At 36.7% G+C, this 26733-nt stretch overlaps 1 protein-coding gene across 1 annotated transcript in view; it reads right to left on the bottom strand.

Annotated features, from left to right (window-relative positions):
• The window catches only part of BRIP1 (BRCA1 interacting protein C-terminal helicase 1), a 183892-nt gene that overhangs the window by 80409 nt on the left and 76750 nt on the right, over window positions 1–26733 (bottom strand). Inside the window, exons 12-14 of the mRNA XM_033183748.1 lie at window positions 25745–25910; window positions 25179–25319; window positions 21034–21195 (exon numbers count right to left, since the gene is read on the bottom strand). Of these exons, the coding sequence (XP_033039639.1) occupies window positions 21034–21195; window positions 25179–25319; window positions 25745–25910 (469 nt within the window). The remainder of the gene's footprint in view (window positions 1–21033; window positions 21196–25178; window positions 25320–25744; window positions 25911–26733) is intronic.

Here is a 26733-nt window from a genome sequence, read left to right as displayed (position 1 = left end):
TTTTGTAATCTTTTCACATAATTTATTTCATAAGTAGAACCTGGTATATTTTTCCATCTAAAGATGAGTCTTCATTATTCATTTCATGAGGTATTCATATGTTTTAAATGTTTACTTTCTTTTATTCAGTTGACATGTACCCATAGGTGGCATATGTTAGAAATAAAAAAGAGTTCCTTTTAAACACTAATAAAAATGAAAAAGTAGTAGTTTTTTAAAATAACTTTTTTAGTTATAGTAAAAATGAGTATCTTTAATTTTTGCTAAATACAAACTGAAAATATAAGAAAACCAAGAATATGAATTTCTGTTGAAACAACTGCCTATTTGGTGATATTTGACTCAGCACCTTCACCTCAAGAGGCTGGGTTATATTTTGGAATCAAACTTTCAGTGAACACAGGTGCAGTCAGAGGTGCACTTGGAGGAATATTATAGACAAATGCTGCCCTAAAGTGAAAGTAATATCTCTGTTGGCAATCTAACTGGAAGTGAAGATCCTACAGCCCTCTCTGAAAAGAAACACTCCCTCTCATAAATTAGTTAAAATATTGAGGACTCTGAAAATGTCAGAGCTGCACTACTAGTGCCTTACTGCACTAGTGACACCTCGATTTACAGTTACTTCTTGATACATTCTGACAAAAACATACAATGATATTTACAATGCAAAAAACTTCAAAAAATGACATTTGTAAAACAATATGTTTACACATGAAAATCTACTTTTCTGAAATCATGTGAAAAGAAAACAATAAAAGCCAGATGTGGTGGCTCACACCTGTCATCCCAACAGTTTGGGAGGCCAAGGCAGACCGATCGCTTGAGCTCAGGATTTCGAGACCAGCCTGGGCAACATGGCTAAACCCCATCTCTACAAAAGAATTAACTGGGCATGGTGGTATGTTCCTGTAGTCCCAGTTACCCAGGAGGCTGAAGTGGGAGGATCACCTGAGCCGGGGAGGTGAAGAGTACAGTGATTGCACCACTACATTCTAGCCTGGGCAACAGAGTGAGACACTGTCTTGAAAAAAGAAAAAAAAGAGAGAAAAAAGAAAAGGAAACAATAAGAACTCATGTTCTTACTCATGTACATACTATGTTATGTATGGAACAAATTCTTAACTCTTTGAAATGTAAATTCTGAATTACTGTTGTTTCATCAACAGTTAATTCATCAATGTCTAAAGTAACCATTTAGTTAAAATGTATATAATCTGACTTGTTTTGCTTTTTTAGAGTACAGAACTGTTGACTGAGTTAATATTGGCTACAATCTGAATAAACTTATTCACACAAATTCAACTATATGTTTCATTCTTTTCCTGAATAGATTAACTGTAGGCGGAAAAAGGCAACTTGTTTTCTATACTTCTGTAAATGGGCTAATAATTAAACTATAATGAGGTCAGTGCACTTGCACTGTTATAATCCAGACTGAGGGAAGCAAGTGAATAAGAAGCAACCGCTATAATGTTACCTAAAAGTTACTACTTTCAAGTATTACCATCTGAATCTGCTGTAAATGTGTTGCTCTAAAACTTGAAATGTTTCAGAGAAAGCATCACTTCATAGTCTAGTGAATAAGATCCAAAAGAAAAATATTTAAATTACAATGCAGTGCATAACAAACATACAAAAGGCCTCAAGGCATACCACTACAGGAAACCATCAAATCACAAAGGAAGACAGCAAGAGAAATAAAGAAACAAAGCACCTACAGAAGAACTAGAAAATAATTCACAATGCTGGGTGGGCATGGCCACTCATGCCTGTAATTCCAGCACTTTGGGAGGCTGAGGCAGAAGGATTGCTTGAGGCCAAAGGATTGCTTGAAGCCAGGAGTTTGAGACCAGTGTGGGCAAAAGCAAGACCCTGTCTCTAAAAAAAAAAAAAGTTTAAAAAAAATTTATATGGAGGTGGTGGCATATGCCTGTAGTACCAGCTACTCAGGAGGCTGAGGTTGTAGGATCCCTTCAACCCAGGAGTTCAAGGTTATAGTGGCCTATGATCACACCCCTGCACTCTGGCCTGGGTGACAGAGCAAGACCCTGTCTTAAATAAATCAATAAATGGCAGTAATAACTCCACCTTTCAATAACCACCTTGAATGTAAATCAATTACACTCTAGCAAAAAGACAGAGTCTTAATTGCCAGAGCAATTTAGAAAGAGTAAGAAAAGAAGATCCAACTATATGCTGCCTACAAGAGATTTGCTTTTAGGGATGCACACAGGCTGAAAGTGAGCAGCTGAAAAAAACTATTCAACAAAATGGAAACCAAAAGAGAGCAGGGTTATCTATAGTGACATAAGACAAAATAGACTAAGTCAAATACTGTAAAGAAAAAAACTAAGAACATCATTTAACAAAAAAAGGTCAATTCATCAAGAGGATATAACAACTGTAAATACATATGCACCTAACATCAAAGTACCTAAATATGTAAAGCAAGTATTAAAGGATCTGAAAAGAGAGATAGATTCTAATACAATAATAGTAGGAGACATCAATACCCCACTTTCAACAATGAACAAATCATCCAGACAGAAAATATATTTAAAAACATTGGACTTGAATAAATTCAGACCAAATGGACCTAACAGGCATATACAGGCATACCTTGGAGATATTGCAGGTTCAGTTTCAGACCACCACAGTAAAGCAAATATCACAATAAAGTGAGTCATACATTTTTGTTACCCAGTACATATAAAAAGTTATGTTTATACTATACTATAGTCTATTATGTATACAAGTGGCATTATGTCTAAAAAAATACATACCTTAGTTTTAAAATACTTTATTGCTAAAAAATGCTGACACAGAGACATGAAGTGAGTACATAGTATTAGAAAAATGGTGACGATAGACTTGCTTGACACAGGGTTGCCACAAACCTTTAATTTATGGAAAAAAAAAAAAAACAGAATATTTGCAAAGTGCAATAAAGCAAACACAATAAAATAAGGTATTCCTGTACAGAATATCCCATCCAACAGCAACAGAATACACATTCTTCTCAAATACACATAAAATAGTCCCCAGGATAGATAATATTTTAGGCCATGAAACAAGTTTTAACAAATTTAAGTTTGTTATCGTATCATGTATCTTTGCTGGCCACAATGGTATAAAACTAGAAATGAATAACAGGAAAATTCACAAATATATGGAAATTAAACGACATGTTCCTGCAACCAAAAAACCAAGGGGGCAATGAAGAAATTAAAAGGGAAATTTTAAAAACTATATTGAGACAAACAAAAATGGAAACACAATATACCAAAACTTAGGGGACACAGCAAAAGTAGTCCTAAGAGGAAAGTTTATAGTAATAAATGCCTACATCAAAAAAGAAGATCCCAAATAAATAACATTACTCCTCAAGGAACTAGAAAAAGAAGAACTAAGCCCAAAATTAACAGAAGGAAAGAAATAATAAAGATCGCAGAAGAAATAAATAGAGACTAGGAAAACAATACAAAGATCAACAAAACTATGAATTGGTTTTTGAAAAGATAAATCAACAAACCTTTAGCTAGAACAAGAAAAAACAGAATATTCAAATAAAATGAGAAACAAATGAGGAGATATTATAACTGATACCACAGAAATACAAAGGATCAAACTGACTATTACAAACAATTATATGCCAACAAAACAAACTGGATAACCTGGAAGAAATGGATAAATTCCTAGACACAACCTACCAAGACTGAATCATAAAGAAATAGAAAATCTAAACAGACCAGTGAGTTCTTTCCAATCAAAGAAAAGTCCAAGACCAACTGTTGGCTCACTGCTGAATTCTACCTAACAGTTAAAGAACTAATACCAATCTTTCTCAAATGATTTCAAAGAAGTTGAAGAGGAGGATGTACTTCTAAATTATTTTTACATGACCAGTATTATCACCCTGATACCAAAGCCAGACAAGGACAATCAAGAAAAGAAAACTACAGGCCAGTATCCTTGATAAACAGAAATGCAAAAATCCTCAACAAAATACTAGCAAACCAAATTCAACAACACATTAAAAGAACAAATCAACATAATCAAATGGAATTTATCACTGGGATGGAAAGATGGTTCAACATATGTAAATCAATAAATGTACACAGCACGTTAATAGAATGAAGGACAAAAACCATATGATCATCTCATTAGATGTAGAAAAATCATTTGACAAAATTCAACATCCTTTCCTGAGAAAAACTTTTACTAAATTAGGTATAGAAGAAATATACTGCATATTTGGCCAAAAAAGGCCAAATATGTTAAGCCCACACTTAACATTATATTCAATGGTGAAAAATTGAAAGCCTTACCTCTAAGATCTGGAACAAGACAAGGATGCCCACTTTCACTATGTCCATTTAACATAGTACTGAAGTTAGAGAAAGAAATAAAAATCACCCTAATAGAAAAGAAAAAAGTGAAATTGCCCTTGTTTGCTGAAGACATAATCTTATATATAGAAACCCTTAAAGACTACACCAAAAAGCTGTTAGAATAAATGAATAAATACAGTAAACTTGAGGATAAAAATCAGTAGCATTTCTATATACTAATAACAGACTGTCCAAAAGAGAAATTAAGAGAACTCCTTTTACAATAGCTACCAAAAAGAGAGAGAAAGAAAGAAAGAAATTTAACCGAGGTGAAGAAAGGCTTGTACACTGAAATCTATAAAATGTTGATGAGAGAAATTGTAGAAGATACAAATAAATAGCATGATATTCTGTGCTCATAGACTGGAAGAACATTGTTAAAATGTTCACATTACCCAAAGTGACATACTGATTCAATGTAATCTCTTATCAAAATTCCAATGTCATTTTTCATAGAAATAGACAAAAGAATCCTAAAAGTCATATTGAGCCACAAGAAGCTCTGAATAGCCATGGCAGTCATGAGTAAAAAGAACAAAGATGGAGGCATCACACAACCTGATTCCAAACCACACTACAAAGCTATAGTAATTAAAACAGCATGGTATTGGCATAAAAAACAGCCACAGTGACCAATGAAACAAAGAGCACAGAAAGAAACCTATGTATGTATTCAACTGATTTTCAACAAAGGTGCCAAGTATACACAATGGGAAAAAAAGACTCTCTAAAAATAGTGCTAAGAAAATTAGCTATCCACATGCAGAAGAATGAAAATGGACCTTTATCTCACAATATATAAAAAAATCAACTCAAAATGAACTAAAGACTTAAACCCAAGACCTGAAACTGTAAAACTACTAGAAGAAAACAGAGGGGGAAAACTACATAACATTGGTCTAGGCAACAATTTTTTGGATTTGATCCCAAAAGCACAGGCAACAAAAGCAAAAATAGGCCAATGGAATTACAACAAACAGAAAACCATGAACAAAGTGGCAACCTACAGATTGGGAGAAAATATTTACAAGCTATATATCCAATAAGGAGTTAATATCCAAAATATATAAGGAACTCAAACAACTCATTAGCAAGAACACAAATAACTCAATTTAAAAAATGGGCAAGGGACTTCAATAGACATTTCTAAAAGAAGACATACAAATGACCAACAGATATATGAAAAAAAAAAAATGCTCAAAATCACTAATCATTAGGGAAACACAAATTAAAACCATGATGAAACATTACTTTATGCCTATAACAATGGCTACTGTCAAAAAGATGAAAGATAAAGTGTTGGTGAGGATGTGGAGAAAAGGGAAGCCTTGCACCAACATTCTGTTGGTAAGAATGTAAATTAGTAGAGCCATTATAAAAAACTGAATGGAGGTTACTCAAAACACTCAAAACAGAATTACCATATGATCTAGCAATCTCACTTCTGAGTATTTACCCCTAAAATTTGAAGTCAGTTTGTAGAAGAAATATCTACACTCCCACGTTCACTGTAGCATTATTCATTTGGCTAGAATTGGAGAAGATTATGCTAAGAGAAATAAGCTAGGCACAGAAAGATAAATATCTCATGCCTTTACTTTACATGGCATCTAAAACTGAACTCATAGAAGTGACAGTAACATGGTAATTACCAGAGTCTGGGGCAACCACCCTTCTACTTTCTGTCTCTATGAATGTGACTACTTTAAGCACTTATCATATAAGTATAATAGTGTATTCGCCCTTTTTATGACTGGCTTATTTCACTTAGTCTAATGTCCTCCAGGTTCATCCATGTTGTAGCATGAAAAGAAATACCCATTTATTATCTCACAGTTTCTGTAGGTCAAAAGTCCAGACACAGGGCAGCTGGTATGGGAATGTAGGGAAGGTTGTGCATGTGTTGGGGAAAGGGATATATGAGAGCTGTCTATACTGTCCACCTAGTTTTGCTGTGAACCTAAAATTGGCATAAAAAATAAAAGTTACTTTTTAAAACTAACATGTGACCTATTGTCTTCTCTACATTGAGCTGCTATCTGTAGAATCTTTTCCTTGGTGACTTTTTTCCTTTATGATCTCTCACGTTAGCATGACTTCAAGCTAACATTATCTACACTAGGCAAGCAAGGTGAATCTTACTTCTAAAAATTCCTCAGAGGTCGGGCACGGTGGCTCAAGCCTGTAATCCCAGCACTTTGGGAGGCCGAGACGGGCGGATCACGAGGTCAGGAGATCAAGACCATCCTGGCTAACATGGTGAAACCCCGTCTCTACTAAAAAAAAATACAAAACACTAGCCGGGCGAGGTGGCGGGCGCCTGTAGTCCCAGCTACTCGGGAGGCTGAGGCAGGAGAATGGCATAAACCCGGGAGGCGGAGCTTGCAGTGAGCTGAGATCCGGCCACTGCACTCCAGCCTGGGCGACAGAGCGAGACTCCGTCTCAAAAAAAAAAAAAAGAATAAAAAAAAAACTGCTCAGAAATAGTACTTTGTACAAAGGTAGACAACCAATGCACTGGTTTGAGCTCTAACCATTCATTCACCATGTCCTGTAGAGACTGATGTATCTTTTGAAAGACTTTTCAAAAATGCAATAATCCTTGAGTTAACTTGATATCCGAAAATCAAAGGCTAGAGATTGGGAGAGTTCACTTCTATAATTTGCATTTGCTGTATATTTGAGAATATATAAAATACAAGAACCCAAATAGATGGATGAAACTCTTAAAATGTTAAAATCGTAGCTAGAAGTTAGAAACCTGTAAGCCATATTAAAGAGATAAAATAAGTACAGTATTTCTCTATGAACATAGATGAAAAAGGATGGAAAAGATACTAGATATTCAAGATACACTATATATACATGAGGTGTCAAATATCCAAGATACATTAAACATATCTGAGGCATATAAAATACTACCCAATATTCATAAAATCTTATTCAGCCACCCATTGGTGACACCCATTCTGGCTCCATCTATCCTCTGCCCAAGAAAGGCAAATAAAATACATTGTAGCTCAGCAGGCAAACTGATGGACTACAGCTGTGGCCAAGTGCATTTGCTCTGGCATTACTCTAATAAAGTGTGTCAATTGTGCATCTGTTGTGTCCCCTTGCTTAAACTTCATTTCTAGTCTCTGTATTACGCACACCATCAGGAAAGGAGAGCTGATGTGGAACAGAGAAAGACAAGACATAAACATTGCACAGCCCAAGATTTAGGTAGTGTGGTCCTTCCACCCACTTACATTGTATTCGTGTGTTAACCTACCCTCAACTCTTTCCCCTTGCCTCCCACTGTGTGTTTTAAATATCTTTACTAAACTGTGTGATTCAAGCATCCTAATGTGGTGTCACTTTTTTGTCCCACGACCTCTGGGACAAGTGTATTTGGAGACTACCACTGCATCAAGTTAACGTCCCTCCTGACACCACCGAAATCATCTAAATTCAAAAGGTGACAATATGAAACTGTCAGCCAAAAAGGAAAATCAATTGGTCTATCATGAAGATTAACTAGGTAGATATTAAAGACTGTAACCAAGATGAACCTCCAAATTTTTCTAGTCCATATCAAGTACATTTAATATGTAAAATGTACAGTAAATTAATCATGTTATATTTAAGTAATTTGCCTGTCATTTCCCAAAAGTGCTTTCTGTGGGGAAAAGAAAGAAAGATCAGACTGTTACTGTGTCTATATAGAAAGAAGTAGACATAAGAGACTCCATTTTGTTATGTATTTGAGATGCTGTTAATCTGTGACCCTACCCCCAACCTTGTCCTTGCAAGAGACATGTGCTGTGGTGATTCAACAGTTAAAGGATTTTGGGCTGTGCAGGGTGTGCTTTGTTAAACAAGTGCCTGAACGCAGCTTAATGGTTAAAAGTCATTACCACTCTCTTAATCTCAAGTACCCAGGGACACATACACTGCGGAAGGTCGCAGGGACCTCTGCCTAGGAAAGCTAGGTATTGTCCAAGGTTTCTCCCCATGTGATAGTCTGAAATATGGCCTCATGGGATGGGAAAGACCTGATCGTCCCCCAGCCTGACACCCATGAAGGGTCTGTGCTGAGGAGGACTAGTACAAGAGGAAAGAAGGCCTCTTGGTGGTTGTTGGCAGTTGAGATAGAGAAAAGCATCTGTCTCCTGCCTGTCCCTGGGCAATGGAACATCTCGGTGTAAAACCCGATTGTATGTTCTGTTTACTGAGAAAGGAGAAAATCGCCTTAGGGCGAAAGGCGGGACTTGCTAGCGCAGTGCTGCTCTTTATGCACTAAAAAGGTTTATGGAGATGTTTACATATGCATATCAAGGCACAGCACTTTTCCTTAAACTTATTCATGTCACAGAGATCTTTATTCATATGTCTTACTGCTGACCTTCTCCCTACAATGACCCTATTATCCTGCCACTTCCTTTTCTTTAAGATGGTAAAGATAATTATCAATAAATACTGAGGGAACTCAGAGACCGGTGCTGGCATGGGTCCTCCGTATGCCGAGCGCCGGTCCCCTGAGCCCACTTTTTCTTTCTCTATACTTTGTCTCTGTGTCTCATTTCTTTTCTCAAGTCTCTCGTTCCACCTAACGAGGAACGCCCACAGGTGTGGAGGGTCAGGCCACCCCTTCACTCTGTATATTTATCCTTACATCCATGAAAAATAGTTTAGAACTAAGGGGGTGGGGGGAGCACAGGGAGTTAGGATGAATTCAGCTTCTAAATTTGCTACTTGATCCCTGCCTGCTGTGGTTTGAATGTCCCCTCCCAAAGTCATGTTAAAATGTAATTGTCATTGTAACAGTATTAACAGGTGCAGCATTTAAGAGACCATTAGGCCAGAAAGATTCTGTTCCTCATGGATGGGTTTAATACCTTAAAAAAAAAAAGGAGCTTTTTCTTTCTGTCTCACTTGCCCTTTCACCTTTCACCTCGAGATGATGCAGCAAGAAGGCCCTTACTAGATGCTGGCACCTTGATACTTGGACTTCTTAGTCTCCAGAATTGTGAGAAATAAATTTCTTTTCTTTCTATCCAGTCTGTGGTATTCTGTTACAGCATCACAAAATTGACTAAGACACTGCCTTCTCAAACTAAGTTAGCTGGCCATCCTTGACTCTAGTTTAACTTTAACTTCTCTGCCTTTATTCTCCCTAGATTTTTCACTTAAAAATTATAATACATATACATATATAAACATACACACACATATACATACATATATACACACACACGTGTGTGTGTATATATATATATATTTTTTTTTTTTTTCCTTTTTGTTTTTAGACAGAGTTTCACTCTTATTGCCCAGGCTGGAGTGCAAGGCGTGATCTTGGCTCACTGCAACCTCCACTTCCTGGATTCAAGCGATTCTCCTGCCTCAGCCTCCCAATTAGCAGGGATTACAGGCATGTGCCACCATGCCCGGTTAATTTTGAATTTTTAGTAGAGACAGAGTTTCACCATGTTGGCCAGGCTGGTCTTGAACTCCTGACCTCAGGTGATCCACCCTCCTCGGCTTCCCAAAGTGCTGGGATTACAGGCGTGAGCCAGCATATGCAGCCTAATCAATATATTTTTATAAAGCTTTTTGGGAACCAGATGTAGTACAAATATATTCATGTTATTTATAGATAAGTACGTAAATGACCATATAAATGCGCACACACACACAGCAAAAAACAACTTGGTTATTAAATTGTTACTTTCCAACTGCCCTACTATTTTCACTCAATTGTTAAAGCAATGGCATCCTCTTTCAGAGTAGCTCTTATATCTATCTTCCTAACAGTTTAGCTCATAAGCAAAAATGAATGTGAAAAGCAAATGTAAATATAGGTATACCAATATGTAGGTATTTTTATATAAGTACATATTGTTCTAAATAAAAATAATACGTCAAATTAATATTTATCAGATCAACTATATTTCAAACACTAGAATACTATTACGAGGACAGCACTGAACTAGAAAATCAGGAGTTCTAAGTTTGCTTTCACCAATTAAATGTATGACCTTAGCCATATGAATTGTCTACTCAGAATGTAGTATGTGCCCAGTAAACGTTTGTCAAATGAATAAACAAAGGAACAAACAAATGAATACTTATTGTTTAATAACCAAGAGCAGAAGTTCTCAAGAACTACATCTAACCTGAGAGATATACAGCCTCTCTACCATATCCCCAAAGCCTCAATGGCATAACGACTCTATTTAACACTGTAGAAAAAAAATATTTCTTGAAAAGGCTCGGTTGATCACTTAAAGCAAATTTATATCTATAGAAATTTCAGCCTTCTACACAAGGGGAAAAAAACACTTTTTAATGTAGCATTTAGTTTCTTCTTTAGATTAAGTGCAGTACAGCTTTAAAAATGAGAACCATAACAAACTAGTAGCGCTGTAAATTTCTTAACATACAAATTTAATGCTGAATAATACTTTCAAAAACTACAGCTACAGAGTGAACAACACTGTTTGCATTTTATTCTTCATCTGACATTCAGTGATGAATGTAAAATGTTCCCTCAGGGAAAATGGTTTATACATATTACTCATAAAGATGTATTTTTTTTTTAAGTCGAAGTCTGTATTGTACAAATAAAAAGATCCAACTTGTTACTTTGGCACCAGAGAGTCTCTTTTCCAAATGATTTAATAGAAAAGTTTCTATTCTCTTTATACGGACAGTTTCTTCTACCCATAAAATGAACCTTCAGAGAGTTCTAAAGCAATGCTGCTACTACTTAAATGACAACAGAGTCAAAATCAAATTTATCTTAGTGGAAGAATGGTATTCCTCCTAGTTACCATAAACTATTGCTCTGAAAGAAATGTGGGGGAAAAAAACTAGATGAACAACGTTCTCACTCTTACCCTTAAACAAATGCTGCAGTTTAATCAAAAGAATATTAGTTTTTTCTCAGTGAAAGAGTAAAGTTTTGAGTAAATCACCCATTCTAATAATCTAGTACAGGAAGAAAAACTGGCCATTAAATGTAAGGGGGAGAAAATGGCCACTAAAATGTATGGTTTGAAAAGCTTTAGACATACATTTTTCTTTTTTAGAGACAGGGTCTTGTTATTGGCCAAGTTGGAGTGCAGTGGTGTGATCACAGCTCACTGCAGCCTCAAACTTCTGGGCTCAAGTGATCCTCCCATCTCAGCCTCCTAAGTAGCCAGGACTACAGGCTCACACCAACACACCTGGCTGATATTTTTTGTTTTGTTTTTTTTAAACACTGGGTCTCTCTATGTTAACCAGGCTGGTCTTGAACATCTGACCTCAAGTGATCCTCCTACCTAAGCCTCCCAAAGTGCTGGGATTATAGGCTTCTGCACTGGGCCTAGACTTCCTTCCTTCCTTCCTTCCTTCCTTCCTTCCTTCCTTCCTTCCTTCCTCCCTCCCTCCCTCCCTCCTTCCTTCCTTCCTTCCTCTTTCCTTCTTCTTTCTTTCTTTTCTTTTCTTTTTCTTTCTTCCTTCCTTCCTTCCTTCCTTCCTTCCCTTCCTTCCCTTCCTTCCTTTCTTTCTTTTTGATTTTTAGTAGAGATGGGGTTTCACCATGTTGCCCAACCTGGTGTCCAACTCCTGAGCTCAAGCAATCCACCCACCTCGGCCTCCCAAAGTGCTGGGATTACAGGTGTGAGTCACCATGCCTGCTCCTTATCCTATGTTTCTTTTATGAAACTCTGCAACCAGTCTTTACCTTATATTTTCACACAGGCGAAGCTAAACTCTTGTGATTATGAAAATATTTTCTGCGCCTTTGCTAATACATGTCTCCTCGGTCCAGAATACTATATTCCTCACTCCCACATCTACCAGTAGAAATCTATACACCTTGGCCAGGCGCGGTGGCTCACGCCTATAATCCCAGCACTTTGGGAGGCCGAGACGGGCGGATCACGAGGTCAGGAGATCGAGACCATCCTGGCTAACACGGTGAAACCCCGTCTCTACTAAAAAATACAAAAAAACTAGCCGGGCGAGGTGGCGGGCGCCTGTGGTCCCAGCTACTCGGGAGGCTGAGGCAGGAGAATGGCGTAAACCCGGGAGGCGGAGCTTGCAGTGAGCTGAGATCCGGCCACTGCACTCCAGCCTGGGCGACAGAGCGAGACTCTATCTCAAAAAAAAAACAAAAAAAGAAATCTATCCACCTTTCTTTAATACCCACTGAAACACCAACCACCTCCTCTAGGAAGCTTCTCTGCTTCATTCAATCACATATGATCTCTTCCTACTCTTAATTCCATTATCATTCTTCTTAATCACTCTAGTGATTATAAATTTTGTCAAATAATGCAAGGATGTGTACACTTATTTTATATCATAACTCAAACTGAAATCTTCTTGAAAAGATAGTAACTTGTTCATTTTTGAATCTTTAACAGCACTTAGTGCAGTACTCTGCACAAAGTATGTACTCAATAATAATTTCTTCAATGGATTAAGTAAATAAAAATAAATGTGAAGTAAAGTTATGAGATTTCTCAGAAACATCTTAAATATAAGCAAGGCTCTCAATATAAATATTTTGGTATTTTAAAGAAATTCAACTAAAGATATTTAAAGTTCTTTCTCAATACAAAATAAGTATTAGTATGTGGAATTAGGATGTATTGCTTTACAAGCAAAGCACAGGAATTTTAGTTTGTAGTTCTAAAATACTTCTAACTTCAAAGGCAATAAGAAAGACTTGGAACAATAAGAGTTAGTCTCCATTCATTTGTGTGTTTATTCGTCAAGCATTTATGGAGAGCTTATTATGTGCAGTTATGATACCTTTGCTACCTAACTAAAGTTCATAAATATAATTTCACTTTTATTAATATTTTCATATGCCATGTCACAAATCTTTATTCTAATGGTTCTTCCTAACCTTTTTCTTACCCTGATAAATTAACCCCTGTGATAAAAAGTTTATGATGGCCCCTAAGATTCCCACTCCCCATATACAACCTGCATAAACTTCTCCCCGTTGTGAGATAAAAATAAGATTTTACTCCCATGATTACATTATATTATGTAGTAAAGATGAGGAGATTTTATGAATGTAATTAGGGCCTACCTTAATTGATTCTGAGTTAATCAAAAGGGAAGATTATCTTGGGTGGGCCTGACTTAATCAGGTAAGAGTCCTTAAAAGATACAATGCCCCGCTATAGAAGAGACATCTTTGTTGGCTTTGAAGAAGAAGAAGAAGAAAAAAAGCAGTAGTAGTAATAAGCTGCCATGTTGTTGAGAGGGCCATATGACTAGGACCTGAATGCAACCTTTAAGACCTAAGAGTCATCCTTAACCAACAGCCCGCAAAAGACTGGGTATCTCACTCAGTCCTGTAATTACAAGGGATAAATTCTGCAAACAAACTGAGGGACCCTGGAAGCTAATCTTTCCCCAGTCAAGTCTCTAGTGAGACCACAACCACAGGTGACCCCACTGGGAGCCTTGTAATACACTGAGAAGAAAAACCCAGCTAAGCCATGCCCAGACTCCTGACCCACAGAAAGAGTAAGATAATGTGTATTGTTCTACGGTGCTAATTTTGTGGTAATTTGTTATGCAACAACATAGAACTAATACAACCCATCTAATTATATTTCAATCCTGGTTCCTAATGTCCCCTGAAATGAATTCTAATGTAGGCTTTCTGTCTTCTGCATGGTCAATGTCAAACCCCTTTGAAATGGCATAATATCAATACATTATATAACTGCAGTCACTGTATTGTGTGAGAATTGACAATGGTACTGACAAAAGATTATAATAATGTGCTGGTTTGCTCTTATGTCTAGATTCTGAAACTCAATAGCAAATTTATTTTTGCTAATTTTATTGGATTTCTGATTTCAGCTCCAATATGTAAAGAACTGGAAGTCATCACACCTGTTTTACAACAGAAAAAAGTTAAACTAAAAATCAATGACTTTTCTGGGATCCATCTGAGAACTGAGGTCACAAGGCAAACTGCCACCCTGAAATCTGGAGAGACAGGTAAATATAGAGAATCATGGTCAAGACATGCTTACTGGGACAATGCCCACTAAAACACAAATTGACAGAAATAGATAATTTTGATGAATTGCTGGAGATAAAATGTTAACTAGTTTATAAGTAAGAAACTCCTAGAGGCTGTAATCTTGCCAGGGGGCCCACATTTTTTAAGATATTACCACCAAAAATCCCACCAGGTCCCCATAGTAAAGAGCCAAGAAAAACCCTACTGTTTCTGGCAGGAGGAAGGAAAAAAACAACTATTTTGAAATACGTTCAACGCATTCTCTAAAACAAAGGTCAGTCTGCCAGTAAGGAAGATTTTACCAGATCCTTATCCAACATGAGGGAAGGGATCATTTCCTAAACTGCAGTTCCCTGCCATCTAATCTTATGATATGAATGAAGAGTTCAGAAACACTTGTGAAGGTCACAGGCAAGGGACACAGTGATGCTAAAAGACTGAGACATAATCATAGGATTAGAAGATGCTTCCCATTCCCCATACCTTACCACAACATCAACAGGGCTCCAGCATAACAGCAGAGGATTACAACAGAGACAGCCAGCTGCAAGGCTCAGATTCTATTTAAGAATAAGTTTTTAGGGACATTGGAGAGTAACTCAAGTCCATACTAAGAATTAATTAAAGAGCACCATACTAAGAATTAATTAAACTACAAGGTAGTTATAAAAGACAGTATAAAATGTGTTTTAACATAGATATAAAAGACAATATAAAATGTATTCTTTGTTTTTAATTTTTTTTCTATCTGATTTGAAAGTCAGTTGCAAAAGGTAATAATTATAAATCTGTGTTGAGAGACATACAATGTGTAAAGATGTAATTTTTATGATAATAATGACACAAAGAAGGTAGGATAAAAAAACAGCTACATAGGATTAAAGCTTCTGCATTCTATTGAAAATTTAATTAGTATTAGTTCAAACTATGTAAGATGTTAACTATAATTGCCAGGACAACCACTAAGAAAACAACTAAAAAATACACAGTAAAAGAAAAGCCAAGGGAATTAAAGTGACACATTAGAAAAATTTAAATGGCACATTAGAAAATATCTATCTATTAGATTCAAAAGGCAATGACAGAGAAATAGAGGGGGAAAAGGCACCAGATACACAGAAAACAAACAGCAAAGTGGCATTCGTAGACACCAACTTATCACTAATTACATTAAACATAAATGGAGTAAACACTCCAGTTAAAAGGCAGAGATAAGCAGAATGAATTTTTTTAAATGCTCCAACTATATGCTGTCTATAAAAGACATACTTTAAATTTAGATACAAACAGGTTCAAAGTAAAAGGAATATTACTCAGCCATAAAAAGGAATAAAGTATTAATTCATCCTATAATGATGAACATGGAAACATTACACTATATGAAAAAGACAGACACAAAAAGTCATATATTGTATGATTCAATTTAGATGAAATGTTCGGAAAAGGCAAATCTATAGAAACAGCAGATTAGTAGATACTAGGGAATAGCAGGTAAGAGTAGGCAGTGACTGTTAATGAGTAAGGAGTTTCTTTTTGGAGTCAGAAAAATATTCTGGAATTAGACAGTGGTGATGATTACACAACTTTGTGAATATACTAAAAATGATTCAATGCAAAAATAGGCAAAGGATTTGAATAGGCATTTTTCTAAAGAAGATGTCTGAATTACTAATAAGCACATGAAAATATGTTTAACCTCACTAGTCTTCAGGGAACTGCAAATCAAAACCACAAGGAGACACTACATTTTATACCCATTAGAAAGGCTATTATCAAAAAAACATAAAATAACAAGTGTTGGCAAAAATGTGGAAAAATTGGAATCCTTGTGCACTCCTGGTGGGAATCTAAATTATGCATTGACTATTAAAAAAAGAGTTTGGTGGTTCTTCAAAAAGTTAAATTTAGGCTGGGCGTGGTAGTTCACACCTGTGATCCCAGCACTTTGGGAGGTTGAGGCCGGCAGATCACCTGAGGTCAGGAGTTCAAGACCAGCCTGGCCAACATGGTAAAACCCTGTCTCTATTAAAAATACACAAAAATTAGCCAGACGTGTTGGCACACACCTGTAATCCCAGCTACTCAGGAGGCTGAGGCAGGAGAATCACTGGAACCCGGGAGGCGGAGGTTGCAATGAGCCGAGATGGTGCCACTGCACTCCAGCCTGGGTGACAGAGCGAGACTCCATCTCAAAAAAAAAAAGTTAAATTTAGAATTATCACATGATCCAGAAATTACATTTCTAAGTATATATGCAAATGAATTGAAAGCAAGGTCACAAATAGATATTTGTACACCAATGTTCACAGCAGCATTATTCACAACAGGCAAAAGGTAGAAACAATCAAAATACCCATCGACAGATGAATGGATACGCAAATGTGAGATATATATATATCTCTATATATACACACATATATATGTATATATATAATGAAATATTATTCTGCCATAAAAAGATTCTGATGTATGCTACAAGATGGATGAACCCTGAAAACATTATGGTTAATGAAATAAATCAGAAACAAAGGACAAATATTGTATGATTCCACTTATATGAAGTAGCTACAATAGCCTATTCACGGAGACAGAAAGAATACTAGAGGGTAACAGGAAATGGGGAAAAGGAATCTGGGGAGTTATTTTGTGGGAACAGAGTTCTTATTTGGTATGATGAAAGGTTCTGGAGATAGTGGTCACGGTTGTCTAACATTGCAAATGTGCTTAATTGTACACATACAAAAAATGCTAAGGCCAAAGGCAGTGGCTCATGCCTGTAATCTCAGCACTTTGGGAGGCTGAGGTGGGCAGATCATCTGAGGTCAGGAGTTTGAGACCAGCCTGACTAATCTGGAGGAACCCCATCTCTACTAAAAATACAAAATTAGCCGGGCGTGGTGGCACATGCCTGCAATTCCAGCTACTAGGGAGGCTGAGGCAGAAGAATCACTTGAACCTGGGAGGCAGAGGTTGCCGTGAGCCAAGATCACGCCATTGCACTCCAGACCGGGCAACAAGGGTGAAACTCCGTCTCAAAAAAAAAAAAAAAAAAAAAAACCAGAGTTAAATATTGTTATGCATATTTCACCACAATCAGAAATGACAATAAATATCAGAAAAATAAATAAAAGACCTGCGAAGCCTGTGGGGATGTGGGACTGGGAAGAAAGGAGGAACAGTATTAGTGAAGGGAGCTGCTATTTTTTCATTATAACCATTCTAACATTATTTAATAATGTATAAGAATTACTTTGATAAATTATGTAAAGCTAAAAAAAGAAATTAAAGAATTCAATGACAAATAACAAATAAGAAAGTTTCTATGATATGTTTTATAAAGGATTACTATCCATACTATATATTTAAAAGCCCATACAAATCAATTAAAAAGACAAATACAACCAACACAAGCAGACAATAAACAAAAAGTTTAAAAGAATTAAACAAAAACCTGCAGAACAATTAACTGACAAACCTGACAAAAACAAAACCTGACAAAACCTGACAAACCTGATAAAAACAAGCAAGGGGGAAAGGATTCCCTAGTTAATAAATGGTGCTGGGAAAACTGGCTAGCCACATGTAGAAAGCTGAAACTGGATCCCTTCCTTACACTTCATACAAAAATTAATTCAAGATGGATTAAAGACTTAAATCTTAGACCTAAAACCATAAAAACCCTAGAAGAAAACCTAGGCAATACCATTCAGGACATAGGCAAGGGCCAAGACTTCATGACTAAAACGCCAAAAGCAATGGCGACAAAAGCCAAAATTGACAAATGGGATCTAATTAAACTAAAGAGCTTCTGTACAGCAAAAGAAACTACCATCAGAGTGAACAGCCTACAGAACATTCTGTAGGCTCCCATCCCTACAGAATGGGAGAAAATTTTTGCAATCTATCCACCTGACAAAGGGCTAATATCCAGAATCTACGAAGAACTTAAACAAATTTACAAGAAAACAACAACCCCATCAAAAAGTGGGCAAAGGATATGAACAGACACTTCTCAAAAGACATTTATGCAGCCAATAGACACATGAAAAAATGCCCATCATCACTGGTCATCAGAGAAATGCAAATCAAAACCACAATGAGATACCATCTCACACCAGTTAGAATGGTGATCATTAAAAAGTCAAGAAACAACAGATACAGGAGAGGATGTGGACAAATAGAAACGCTTTTACACTGTTGGTGGGAGCATAAATTAGTTCAACCACTGTGGAAGACAGTGTGGTGATTCCTCAAGGATCTACAACTAGCAATACCATTTGACCCTGCGATCCCATTACCGGGTATATACCCAAAGGATTATAAATCATGCTACTATAAAGACACATGCATATGTATGTTTATTGCGGCACTATTCACAATAGCAAAGACTTGGAACCAACCCACATGTTCATCAATGATAGACTAGATTAAGAAAATGTGGCACATATACACCATGGAATACTATGCAGCCATAAAAAAGGGTGAATTCATGTCCTTTGCAGGGACATGGATGAAGCTGGAAACCATCATTCTCAGCAAAGTATCACAAGAACAGAAAACCAAACACCGCATGTTCTCACTCATAGGCGGGAATTGAACAATGAGAACATTTGGACACAGGGTAGGGAACATCACACAGCAGGGCCTGTTTTAGGGTGGGGGAAGTGGGGAGGGATAGCATTAGGAAAAATACCTAATGTAAATGATAGGTGCAGCAAACCAACATGGCACATGTATACATATGTAACAAACCTGCACATTGTGCACATGTACCCTAGAACTTAAAGTATAATAATAAAAAAAAGAAACTATGAGATAATAAATGTTTACTGTTTTAAGTCACAAAAAAATTAAACAAAAACCTGCAGAACAATTAATTTCACAATTAATCAAAGAGATAAACTAAATGGGAACAAAATATGTTTGAAGAATTTCTTGTGTCTTTATTTTTAATTGAAAAGGTAGAAGCAGAAAAATAATCTATTCATTTTGCTAATATATATACAATCACTAACAAGTTATTTCAACGTTACAGTGTCTAGTCACCCAATTATAAATGTCTGTAACTAAAATTCATACTGTCTGCTATATGTATTCCAAGCCTAGCAGAAAAATGTCACCCAGACATCTCCTATCTCCCTTTTTGTGACTATGACTGGAAAATATAAAAAGGTTTTAGCAATGCAATAAGATTTTGCTTTTATCTCTTACATAATTGCGGAGTGAGTGCAGTTTCCATAATCCCATAAATAACTTTTCTTCCAATTTCCCGGAAGATATTTGTCTCCATATTTAAGAATTAAAAGTTTTACAAATGTTATTAGGTAAGACCAACTCCCTACATGTTTTATTGTATGACTTACTGTCAAGTTTAATTACTAGTTTTCCTAAATATAACTGGTTGGTGTAAATGTTCACACTGGAATACATCTTGTTTTCTATTAAGAATTTTTAAAAATGTTTATGTCCATTTTATTTTTAGATATTCTTGTAAAAAATTATCTGACTTTTTTTTGAAAACAAATCCTTTAATTTATCTACAAGAGACTAATTGCTTTAGTGTATCCCTAGCTATTGAAGTACATATATATAAAAAGACAATAGAAGAATCAAAAGTATCAGTATTGTCATTCAAATATATTATTTCCAAATGCTTCTGTCCTTAGAGGTATAACTTCCTGTGGAAAAAAGAGAAGGAATGCCACTTCTCTACATTGGATTTAGGTTAGATTTTTATACAATGTGATGTTACTTTCAGGAATTATATGTGGTTTCAATGCTTTGATTATTAGGAGGACCAAAATATACTAAATAATTTCAAATTAACTAAAAAAAAATATTAAAAATCAGAGTGACTCTAAAAACAACAACAAAATTCTTCTGGCCAGACACATGGAGTAAAATGAGGGCAACAAAGAAAGTTTAGCTTAGATTAACTTTAATGAAACATTCAGAAATGTAATTTATGAAAATAAAAAGGAATGCTCCTTTCCTTTCTACTCTGAAAATATCAACTTGTCCCTAAGAATAAAAATAATGTACACATAAACACTTCTTCTATATAACTAATATTACTTGAAGACTTTCATTCTTTCAGATTATTTTATTTTATTTTAAAGAGAGTCTTATTCTGTTGCCCACGCTGGAGTGCAGGGGTGCAATCATGGCTTACTGTAGCCTCAACCTCCTGGACTCAAGCAATCCTCCCACCTCAGCCTCCCAAGTAGCTGAAACTATAGATCTGTGCCACCATGCCCAGCTAATTTTTGTATTTTGCAGAGGCAGAGAGTTTCACCATGTTCCCCAGGCTGGTCTTGAACTCCTAGGCTCAAGTGATCCTCCCAGCTCAGCCTCCCAAACTGCTAGGATTATAGGCATAAGCCACCATGTCCAGCCTTGCTCTTTCAGACTTTTAAGTAAAACAGAGGTAGGATGATCAAGCAGTATCTTAATCAAAAAATAAGTAAAATAATATATGATGTTTAGAAAACTATAATTATTACCTTGTTGCCTCTACCCTAGGAAGCTTACTGTGGTAATTTTTAAATTAGCATGACAATGTTTAAAATGTAAATGATTATTTAAAGGCAAAAGAAACAAGAAATATTCTCTTACCTTGTAAGATGGCAAGAAACACAAAATTCCTTGGCTCACAGTCTGGCACACAGATAACAAAAGTGCTCCCACTTCATCTTGGAACTCAAATGTTTCAGTATTCTGGAAGGTAGCACAGAGATTCCGACCCTTGGGGCCTGACCCAATGGTACCAACCCAAACCTAGAATATGAATATGTCATTATTAGAGTTATGCCTGAAAAAGGGATGGAAATTAATATTTATTTGGAAGTATTTACATAAAAGATCAAGCAACAAGTTTAACAAAAATTTATTTTTAAATTGTCAGGGGGTTTTCTATTACCTTTAATTGTATACAGATTTAATTTATAAAAGTTTTGCTTTAGGCAGATCACTAAATTCTCTTAGAGTGAAAATTCTTTGAAAGCAAAACAGGTTGTATCTGTCTTTATTTACTTAATAGTTTTGCAAAATGTAAGCATGTAACAAATTTTTGTTAGGTGAATAAATGAACAAGTGAAATGATGAATATAATATACCAATAGCAGACTCAGATAATTCCAAAATGCTAGGGATAAAGGCCAGTATAATTTGCCATAGGCAAGTCTCAAAAATGACAGGAACTACTCTTTCAAAAACTCACTGGTGCTCAAAGATCCTTAGTCATAGAAAAAATCATACCCACCACAGCTTACAGTTATTTGCAATTCTATCTCCCTTATATGTAAAGAGATGGAGAGAGACAGAAGAAATTGTGCAAAATGTTAACAAGTGATGAATCTACGTGAAGGATATAAAGATACTCACAATATTAATATTATCTTTCCAACTTTTCTGAAATTTCTAATTATTTTGAAATACAGTTGAAAGAATCAATGGATGAATAAATTATCAAAATGTAGCATTGAGTAGAAAAAAACAAACGTTTTCCTTTGCTCTCACACCACAGCAATCAACACAGAAAACTTCTGTGACCAAATGTGTGGGAGGTTTTCTCCACATACCAAGCAAACAATCAATTCTGCAACAGACATCAACTGGGTGTCCTCTAATTCAATTCAATTCTGACACTATCTACTGGAAGATAACTTCAGATCCCAGAGGTTGAGGGCTCAGTTCCCAAGACTGCCCCTGATTTCTGTTGCCAGTCACAGTTGTTTTACTTGTGCTTCTGACTGATCAGCTAGAAATCGGGCATCCCACAACCCTCTGCTTGGGTTCAATTAATTTGGTAGAGCTGCTCATAGAACCCAGGGACACATTTACCTACACTTATTGATTTGTTATAAAAGATATTACAAAGGATACAGATAAAGAGATGTATGTGGGAAGGGGCTCAGAGCTTCAATTCCCAGGCACATCACCCTCCAGGAACCTCCAAGTGTTCAGCTATCTGGAAGCTCTCTGAACCCTGTCCTTTTAGGTTTTTATGGAGGCTTCATTATGTAGGCATGATTGATTAAACCACTAGATATTAAAATAAATTTAACCTTTAGCACCATCTCCCTCAAGCCCTCCCCAGAGGTTGAGGAATGGGGGTGAAAATCCCAACTCTCCTATCATGTCTTGGTCTTTCTGGAGACCAGCCCCCATCCTGATGCTACCTAGGGGCCCCCTACCATTAGTCATCTTATTAGCATACAGAATATCACTTTGGAGATTCTAAGGATTTTAGGAGTTGTATGCCAAGAAATGGAGTGGAAGACCAAATATATATTATAAATCACAGGCATATACACACATGAAACATTATTCACCTTTAAAGAAGAAACTGGCACATACTACAACACAGATGAACTTTGAAGACATTATCTGCAACATGGACAAACCTTGAGAACATTATGCTTAGTAAAATAAGCCAGTCACAAAAATGACAAATACTTTATGATTCCACTTATATGAAGTATTTATAGTAATAGGATTCAGAGAAACAGAAAGTAGAATGGTAGTTACCAGGAGTTGGGGAAGGGGGAGAATAGAGAGCTATTGTTTAATGGGAACAGAGTTTCAGTTTTTCAAGAGGAGAATGTCTTGAGATTGGTTGCACAACAATATATACATACTTAATAAGACTGAGCTGTATACTCAAAAATGGTTAAGATGGCAAATTTTATGTCATGTATATTCTACCACAATTAAAGTTTTTAAAAAATTTAAGTTGAAGGAAAATATTATAGTATAACAGAATCCAGCTGCACAACTACATTATTATAATTCAGAGACATTACAGGTCAAATGGACTTTTGTGCAGTAGGTTGAGAACATAGAGCCTGTAACAACATTCTTATGAGAAAACGTATGCTGAATTTACCAACTTCCTATATGTATCTGTGTCTCTAAAGAAAGCAACTTGAAAATGTGGAACATGTATTCTTCCTTCACTGCTGTTTATAGTCACATTTCTCAACAGGAACACTTTGGCATTTGGAAAGCACAATTCTTAGTTACATAGGAGTTTAGCATTCTAGGTTCCCAACTACCAAATGCCATAGTTGCTCCCAGGTAATTGTGAGAACCATAAATGTTCCCACCATAAACCTGTGTATATAGCTTAACAAAGAACTAGCCTTGTGTTAGGCACACAGGTGATGTTAACTTAACCACTTTAGCATTAACCACAGCTTAACATCACCTGTGTGCCTAACTACTTTAAAATACTTCATAAAAAGAAACCAGAAGGCATAATGAAAAATGATAATCTATACATTTCTACAAAAATTAAAATAACATTTAGTAGGCATCGTTATAAAACATAAGAGTACGTTTAATTCATTTCAGATATTCAAACGTGCTGAACACTTGCTAAATGCCAGCTATTAATCTAGGCATAGAGAAAGAATGTGAATGTAAAAGGAAGAATCAGGATACACTATAGTCTAATGGAAAAGAGAAGCATAAATAATCATACAAGCTGGGCATGGTAGTACATGCCTGTAGTCCCAGCTACTCAGGACACTGAGGCAGGTGGACTGCTTGAGCCCAGGAGTTTGAAGCCAGCCTGGGCAACATAGCGAGACCTTGTCTCTAAAAAGATAAATAGGCCGGGCGCGGTGGCTCAAGCCTGTAATCCCAGCACTTTGGGAGGTCGAGGCGGGTGGATCACGAGGTCAGGAGATCAAGACCATCCTGGCTAACATGGTGAAACCCCGTCTCTACTAAAAATACAAAAAACTAGCCGGACGAGGTGGTGGGCGCCTGTAGTCTCAGCCACTCGGAGGCTGAGGCGGGAGAACGGCGTGAACCCGGGAGGCGGAGCTTGCAGTGAGCCGAGATCGCGCCACTGCACTCCAGCCTGGACGACACAGCGAGACTCCATCTCAAAAAACAAACAAAGAAAAAGATAAATAAAGTCTGGCCAACATGGCAAAACCCCATCTCTACTAAAAATACAAAAATGCACAAAGCATGGTGGCACACACTCATAAGCCCAGCTACTCAGAAGGTTGAGGCAGGAGAGTGGTTGGAACCCAGGAGGCGAAGGCTGCAGTGAGCTGAGATCGCACCACTGCACTCCCACCTGGAGGACAGAGCAAAATCGTGTCTCAAAAAATAAAAGTAAAAATAAAAATACAGAGATAAGTAAATAAGATATAAATAGGCCGGGCATGGTGTCCTGTAATCCCAACACTTTGGGAGGCCGAGGCAGGTGCATCATTTGAGGGCAGGAGTTCAATACCAGCCTGGACAACATGGTGAAACCCCATCTTTACTAAAAATAAAAAATAAAAAATTAGCCAGGCGTGTGGCACACACCTGTAATCTCAGCTACTCGAGAGGCGGAGGTGGGAGAATTGCTTAAACCCGAGTGAGCCAAGATCACACCACTGCCCTCCAGCCTGGGCACCAGAGCGAGACTCCGTCTCAAAAATAAATAAATAAAATACAAATAATTATACCATGAGAACTAAATAAATCAAAATTTTGTTTTCATTACAAAACTAAAACTTATTTAAAAGAAGAAGCTGAAATACAGCCTTTTGCATCCCAAGTGACTGAATTATTTCCTTCTGTTGACACACTATTAAGTAGCTGACAGATTTTCTTTTATTGTAAAACTGGAATGTTGAATTTCCTATCAAGACTTACTTCCTGACACTTCAGGTACCTTCTAACTTGTTTATATAGAGTTATACTGAAGTAAGTAGAAACACTGAAGGCCTTCAAAAAAAAAAAAAAAAACTAACCTGTGAATTTTTAATGACATGATTAGCCTCCAGCTGGACAGTAAATGTAACACCAAGTTCTGACGAAAAGGATTTCATTGGTGATAATGTACCAGATGTCAAAACAATAGTCTGAACTTTGCCATTAATATCTGAAAAGGCCTAAAGGAAAACAACATTAGATAAATAAAATTATCTTTAAAAGACGCTGGGCAAAGTGGTTCACACCTGTAATCCCAGCACTTTGGGAGGCTGAAGCAGAAAGATCGCTTGAGTCTAGGAGACCAGCCTGGGCAATATGGTGAAACCCCGTCTCTACAAAAAATAGAAAAATTAGCCGAGCATGGTGACCCTTGCCTATAGTCCCAGGTACTCGGGAGGCTAAGGTGGGAGGATCGCTTGAGCCCGGGAGGTCAAGGCTGCAGTGAGCTAGATTGCACCACTGCACTCCAGCCTGGGTGAAGAGCAAGACCCTGCCTCAAAACAACAACAACAACAACAAACTATCTTTAAAAGAGTCAACCACATTTTTTAAAATGCTGGTACTGAGCAGGAAGACAAAATCTCCATTTACATGATGAGCTTACCACAGCTGGATTTAAGCACCAGAAGTTTAGCACACGAACTGCAGTTTTCTGTCGTGAATGTTTCTTATTTTTTGGTAGAACCAACAACCCATTTTTATCTGAAATATCAATCTGATTTGTCCAGGAGTAAGTCTGTTGAATCGCAATTTTATAATCATCTGCAAATCTAGATGCAAAGAAAATGCTAATTAAGTGGCAAAACTTTATAAAACCTATGACCCAGCTACATACAATATAGAAACTGATTACATTAAAACTCATTTGAAAGAGCTGGTACCTTGCTATTCAAAAATAACATTCTCCTTACCATTAATTAAATTCAGTAATTCTGATATTAATTAAGTTATTAAATCATAGAATCAACTGATTCTCAGAGGGAATATTAGAAATCATCTAACCATCTATCTTTTACCAGCTACTTCCTAACCTCATTTTCAAACATTACATATGTCAGGGCAGAAGCAGAATTAAAATACAGGCCTCCTAACTCCCAGTCCAGAGCTCTCTGCATGCTCTACTATATGATGAGTTACAAAATAGAAAACAGCATTATGGTTAAAGAAACTAAAAGGTGGGTTATACTTTTTTATTACATGAGAAAACAGAAAGATAATTTTTACTGAAAGTTTTTAAAGTATTAGCAACAAATTATAAAATTCTTACATTCCTTTGAAACCTGAGTCTCAGCCTTCATCTACTTTTAATGAAGGTGCTGAACCAAATGACATCTGTGATACCATCCAGTTTATAACTACTTTCAATATCAATCTAGAAAATGGCTAAGCTTAAAAAGAATAAAATGTGGCCGGGCATGGTGGCTTACACCTGTAATCCCAGCACTTTGGGAGGCCGAGGCAGGCAGATCACGAGGTCAGGAGTTTGAGACCAGCCTGGCCAACACGGTGAAACCCCGTCTCTACTAAAAATACAAAAAATTAACCCGGCGTGGTGGTTGGCGCCTGTAGTCCCAGCTATTCGGGAGGCTGAGG

This window comes from Trachypithecus francoisi, unplaced genomic scaffold (genome assembly GCF_009764315.1).
Source record: "Trachypithecus francoisi isolate TF-2019V2 unplaced genomic scaffold, Tfra_2.0 Lachesis_group20, whole genome shotgun sequence".
Taxonomy (NCBI): domain Eukaryota; kingdom Metazoa; phylum Chordata; class Mammalia; order Primates; family Cercopithecidae; genus Trachypithecus; species Trachypithecus francoisi.
This window is presented reverse-complemented; position numbering and strand designations above follow the sequence as displayed.